Source organism: Cynara cardunculus (assembly GCF_001531365.2).
Source record: "Cynara cardunculus var. scolymus isolate 2C chromosome LG 13, CcrdV1, whole genome shotgun sequence".
Classification (NCBI taxonomy): Eukaryota; Viridiplantae; Streptophyta; class Magnoliopsida; order Asterales; family Asteraceae; genus Cynara; species Cynara cardunculus.
This window is the reverse complement of record NC_037540.1, coordinates 26,452,590-26,459,025: the sequence shown is the minus strand read 5'-3', so window position 1 is coordinate 26,459,025 and position 6,436 is coordinate 26,452,590. Positions and strand designations below refer to the sequence as shown.

General features: G+C 34.9%; 2 protein-coding genes across 2 annotated transcripts; both read left to right on the top strand.

Moving 5' to 3' along the window:
- The first annotated feature begins 754 nt into the window (after positions 1–754).
- Positions 755–1,921, top strand: LOC112524939. The gene has a single exon (XM_025134881.1). It carries the CDS (start codon positions 755–757, stop codon positions 1,919–1,921), a length of 1,167 nt encoding a protein of 388 aa, XP_024990649.1.
- Positions 1,922–2,379: 458 nt separating this feature from the next.
- LOC112524938 lies at positions 2,380–4,148 on the top strand. Its single transcript, XM_025134880.1, has 2 exons — positions 2,380–2,941; positions 3,331–4,148. The coding sequence occupies exons 1-2, from the start codon at positions 2,380–2,382 to the stop codon at positions 4,146–4,148; spliced, it is 1,380 nt and encodes a 459-aa protein (XP_024990648.1).
- Positions 4,149–6,436: the final 2,288 nt, after the last annotated feature.

The window sequence follows — 6,436 nt, the reverse complement described above, 5'->3', positions numbered from 1 at the left end:
GAGATGTTTGGGGAGGTTCTTGAAACCGACAAGCCTTCTTTCGATAACGATATGGTATGTTCTTTTGGTGTCTTGTTAGCTACTAGTATGGCTTGTGTGAATTTAGTGGTGAAGGTGAATGTAGGTGATAAAATGTGTTATGTGAAGGTTCTCGAAGACCATAACCGAATAATTTTATTGCCCCTTTCCAATGACGTTCGATCTGGGTTTGATTCGGATTATGAGAACGATGTTGGCTCATGCGGCGGCATATCAGACTCTCTTTCAATTGACTGTGTATCGCCAGAATTCTCAGATAAAAGGATTGAAGGGTGCAATTTGCAATCATGGGATGAAGACAAGTCCTCTAAAAAGTCAGTTCCTTTAGAAACTGAGAATGTTTTGATCCCTAATCAAAACCCGGGTTCGGTTAAAAGGCCTAAGCATCAGGCCCAGAGCTCTATTTCCAAATTTTCTGTGGAAGCCCATAATCAACAAGCCCAATTTAATAAAAACTCAAAATTTGGTCTTGAATTCTCTGGCAATTGCAGATCTTCATCTTCCCATAGCTCTCGGCCTATCTCTGTTGAAGTTGTGGCTGAGTCAAAGGAGGCGATCGAAAATGCTATCAGAGTTCAATACAATGAGGAAAAAGCAAGGGGTGCTGAAAACAGGTTGCAGGGTGTTTCTTTGTGCTGAACACCCGTGGTTTTCGTTTTCTTTTTTGGGTATTTTTCTTCTTGTCATGAAGATTCTTTCTTTAAACTGTTGTGGGATGAAAGCAAATGGAAAGTCTGGCAATATAAAGGATCTTGTGCAAAAGGAGAAGTGTTCTGTGTTAGGTTTGCAGGAAACGAAATGTGATAGTTTTTTCAGATGCTTGGTTTGCGTCGATTTGGGGAAGCAGGAGCTTTGGCTATGTCTTTGTGATTCTGGCCGCTCCGGGAGTATTCTTTTATCTTGGGACGATAGTGTTTTCTTTAAAGAGTCAGAAATTAAGGGGGACCATTTCTGTGGGGTGGTTGGTTTGTGGCAAAATGTGAATAAGAAAGTTGGTATGATTAATGTCTACAATCCTCAAGCTCAGGTGCAAAAGACAAAAGTCTGGGAGGATCTTAGCTCGGTGATTCAGAGTGCCTTGGATGTTATATGGGTAATATTGGGGGATTTCAATGCGGTTCGCTTTCCTGAAGAAAGAATGGGATCTAATTTTGACTCTAAAGAGGCTTCAGATTTCAACAATTTTATTTCTTCTTCTGGGCTTCTCGATATTAATTTTTGCGGCAGACGCTTCACCAGATTTAGCAAGGATGGTTCTAAGATGAGCAAGCTTGATCGTTTCCTGGTAACTTCTAACTTTTTCTCTATTTGGAAGGATCCTTCAGTGCAGGTTTTACATAGATCTATTTCAGATCATTGCCCTATTCTTTTGAAAGTTAATGATTTTTGTATGGGGCCTAAACCATTTAGAGGTTTTGACTCATGGTTGGGTATTGATGACTTTCAAAAAACGGTCCTTTCTTCTTGGTCTTCAACCTCTTTCCTTGGGGCTGTTGATTTTGTGTTAAAGGAGAAGGTTAACGCTCTCAAGAAAGACTTGAGAATTTGGTCAAAAAAAAATTTAGCCAATGAATCAAAAAGGAAAGATGAGATTCTTAAAGCCTTGTTTGATTGGGATTCTAAAGCTGAAAAGGGGGGTATTTTAGCTGTCGACTGCCAAAAAAGAGATGAATGGATTTTTGAACTGATGCTTTTGGAAAATCGAGCAAAGTTGGATATCCAACAAAAATCGCGCTCTAAATGGGCTTTAGAAGGGGATGAAAATTCAAAGTTTTTTCATAATTTCGTTAACTATCGTCGGAGAAGGAACAATATTAAAGGGATTATTTGCAACGGGGTTTGGAACTCGGATCCTTTGGTTGTCAAAAGTGCTTTCTTATAGCACTTTGCCGACAGATTCAAAGAGCCTTGCTCCTCTAGACCAAAGTTCATCAGTCCTCTTTTCGCTAAATTATCGTCTAATGGCGTCGTTTTCCTGGAATCGCTTTTTCTGCTTTGGAAATAAAGGAGGCTGCTTAGTCTTGCAATGGGTCGAAAGCTCCTGGGCCTGATGGTCTAAATTTTAATTTCATTAAGAAATTTTGGTCAGTGATTGGCAGGTCTATTATTGAGGCGGTTACTTTCTTCGAAAAATCGGGCAGGATAACCAAGGGATGCAATGCTCCTTTTATTGCTTTAATTCCTAAAAAAATCGATCCCTTGGATATCTCGGACTATAGGCCCATTTGTTTACTTGGTTGTATGTACAAAATAATTGCTAAGCTTCTGAATAATAGATTGGTGAAGGTTATGAGCAAGCTCGTTAGTGGCAATTAATCTGCCTACATCCCGGGAAGGCAAATGTTGGATGGTTTCTTGATATCAAATGAAATTGTGAATCATGCCAAAAAGAAGAAAATAAAAATGTTTCTCTTCAAGGTGGATTTTGAAAAGGCCTATGATTCGGTTAACTGGAATTTTCTCTTTCATACTATGAAGCAAATGGGGTTCGGAGAGAAATGGATCAATTGGATTAGAGTTTGCTTGAAATCTGCTTCTACGTCCATTTTGATAAATGGAACGCCTTTCGATGAGTTTCACATGCAAAGGGGACTAAGGCAAGGAGATCCTCTTACTCTGTTTCTTTTTTTGCTTCTAGGGGAAGTCTTACAGCTCATGATCAGATCTGCTTGCAACCAGGGGCTGTTTAAGGGCATCCGGCTTGCAAAGTCTAATTGGAATCTTTTTCTCCTTCAATTTGCAGATGACGCTTTAATTTTCGGTAAATGGTCGCGTAAGAATTTAGTAACTCTTACTAATATTCTTAATTGCTTTCATGAAGTTTCAGGACTGCGGATAAATTTATCTAAATGCAATCTTTTTGGTATTGGAGTTTCGGAGGCGGAGGTCAACAATATGGCAGGTATGTTAAAGTGCAATGCCTCTTCTTTTCCTTTCATTTATCTGGGGCTTCCCGTTGGTGGTAACATGAAGAAAAAAGCTTCATGGTCTGTTGTGGAAGATAAATTCCTTAAAAAGCTATCAAATTGGAAGTCAAACTGCCTTTTCATAGGCGAAAGATTTACTCTGATCCAGTCGGTGTTATCTTCCCTTCCGCTGTTCTACTTTTCTCTCTTCAAAGCGCCCAATTCAGTTATTAAAACTTTGGAATCTATAAGGAGAAGATTTTTTTGGGGACATAAAGAGGAGGAAAAAAAATGCATTGGGTTGCTTAGGAGAAAATCTTGTTCTCCAAGTCAAAAGGTGGTTTGGGTGTCGTCTGTTTAAAAGTTAAAAATGATGCTTTGTTAGCAAAATGGGTCTGGAGGTTCCTGTCTAGTTCTAATGCAATATGGAAGGATGTAATTTCTGAATTTTATGGCGAGGGTGGTGGTCTCTTTTCTAATAGGCCTTTAGCTGGAAATAGTGTATGGGTTTCTATTGTCAACACTTGCAGGAATGTGAAAGTGGCAGGTCAGAATGTAATTCACTCGTTTACGAAACAGATTGCTAAAGAGTCTAACTCTCTCTTTTGGAAAGATGCAAGCATTGGTCAAGGGTCAAAGCTGAAAGATCTATTCCCTAGACTTTATGCTTTGGAAAGGGATGAAAATGCCGTCTTCAAAGATAGATGGACCTATATTAATGGTTCTTGGTGTGGTGCTTGGGACTGGAAAACAACGATTAGAGGAAGATGCTTAGATGATCTCCTAGCTTTAGAAAGGCAACTCTCTCAAACGCCTTTTAATACTTCGGGCGAGGATGTGTGGTCTTGGAATTGGAACAAGAAAGGGATTTTCTCGATCAACCACATGTCAAAGTTAATCCAAGGGGTAGTTGATTCGAATGGTGGAAGCAATGAAACGTGTTTTTGGAGCCCTTTAATTCCGAAGAAGGTAAACATTTTCACTTGGCGTTTCCTTAAAGAGGCTATTCCCGTAAGGTTTAATCTTTCAAAGAGAGGGATTCATTACAGTCTTTGGAGTGCATCATGTGTGAGAAAGGTGTTGAAACAATGGATCATTGTTTCTTTTCTTGTTCGGTGGCAAGCATTCTTTGGAGAAAAATTTGGGCCTGGTGGGATCTTAAAGCTCCACGTCTTTCATCGGTGGCTGATTTTAAAATGCTAATCAAACAAGTAGGATCTCATCACAAGGTTGAAGTGACTTTTTTATCAGTTTGCGTTGTGGCACTTTGGCAACTTTGGAAGTGGCGGAATGAAATTCTTCATGCTGAAGATGGGGTGAAAACTAAGAAGAAAGGTGAAGATACATTCCCTTGTGTTCAAAATTTATCGAAGCTTTGGATGGGGAACAGAAATCGTAAGTTCCATCTTAATTGGGATAGTTGGTCTTCCTCTCCTTATTTTATTTAGTCGTTCTGTCTGTTTGGGTTAGGTTTTTGCCTCGGTTTTTTGTGGGGCTGTTTCGGTTTTGTTTCTCTTGTTTCTCGTTTTGTTTTGGTGGATTTTTGTATTTCTTGTGTCTAGCTTCTTGCTGGATCTGTTGTTTTATATATTGGTTGGCTTGGTGAGGGTGATGGTCATGCCAAAGCTCTCTTCCTTGTCCTTCCTTTTTGCCTTTAAAAAAAACATGGGTGATGTCTGATTAGTTTGAGCTTGGGCTCCAAAGGTCAAAAGTGTTAAAATCCAATGAGAAATAAAAATTCTCTTGTGCCCACGGATGTTCAAATATGGTAACTTCATGCTAACCGTAAAATAAATGGTCGTCCTAGGATTAGCCGGCTAGCACAGTGGGTTGGATATTTAGGTTAATAAAAAAAACTAATCGATAAACTAGTTATTTTTAATAAACTAGAGGAGCTTTTTGTCATTATGTTTCTCCCAATTATGCTGCAAATATTTTATTAAATATTAAATAAATTAAATTAGTATTTAATAATTAATTTGTTTTATTAATTAGTATTAATTATCATTTTGTAAAAATAAATACCGAGTATTTCGTTATTGATTTATTAATATTTTTAGGAATAAATTACATTCTTGGTCCCTATGGTTAACACGACATTGCATTATATGCCTCTAAATCAAAATAGTTATGGGACGTGGTTTACATTTTTGTACACCGTTAAAAGCCCGTTAAATGAGACATTTTTTATTTTTACTACTTTTTGTCATTTTCCTGCGAAAAACAACTTTAATTAAAATAATATATAGAAAGATGTAAGGAAAAACTCTAAATAAATAAAAAAACTAAAAAATAATTGATAAGATTAATTATCTTTGATTAAATGAGCAGTTACCACAATATTTTTTTAAATTAAAGAACCTTAGCCCTCTATTTTTATTCGAAAAGCAAATAATAAATACAATTCGAGCGAAATAAATTATACAAAAAAATAATCATATTTTTCTTATTAATTCGACATCCATATTCATATATTTTTAACTGTTTTTCATGCTTTTTTGTTTTTCTACTTTTATATATATAATATATAGGGGAAGTTTCAAATATAATCTTAACCGTTAATTTTGTTTATTTTGAAATTTAAAGGGGTTACAAAATGCGGTTGATGGTAAATTTAAGAACGATTTAATCCACACAATTGATTATTTACATGTATGGTTGAGATCGGTTTTGTAAATTTTTTAAGAATTACATGGTTTGTAAAATAAACTTTCCTGTATATGTGTATGTGTGTGTGACGGTTATTTTGTAAACCAAGTTATTTGTACAAACCCTGAAAATGGTCGATTTCATCGTTTATTTTAGTGAAAAAATTTCATAAAATTGTTTAATATGGTGAAATTGTTTTGAATAATTTATTTCAAATAATTATAGACATTATCATCTTCATTTTATTAATTTTAGTAAACAAATTTCATCAAAATGAGAAATATATGGAACAATTTAATTTTGACACAAAGACAAAAACATATGGAACATTTTTATCATTAAAATAATTTTTTTAAAACAATTTCATCATATTAAACAATTTCGTAAAAAAATTTCATTAATTAATACTTTATAATATATTATAGATTTTTTTTGTTATGTCAAATATAATGATCGGAAACATAACATCGTTATGTCATATATATGCGTAATTAATCATATATCGACATAAATATAAAATGATTAGGCTCCAAATAGTATTTTCCGTGGTGGGTTAATAGCGTCCATCCAATTTAGACATTGTTTGGTAAAAATATTCAAGTTTATTTTATTGATACATGTTTGGATACTCATAAGCTACCTTATTTATTGAAACACTATTTGAAGTAACATTTTGGTAGCTTGTTGTCACTTTTTTCAGTTATGACTCTCATTAATATTAGTTATTATTTACTACTATAAATTATAAATAAATATTAATAAAGTTTAAATATACTAGTATTAATAAATATTAGTTTAATAAATTAAAAATTAATTTTAATTATACATTAATATTATTTATT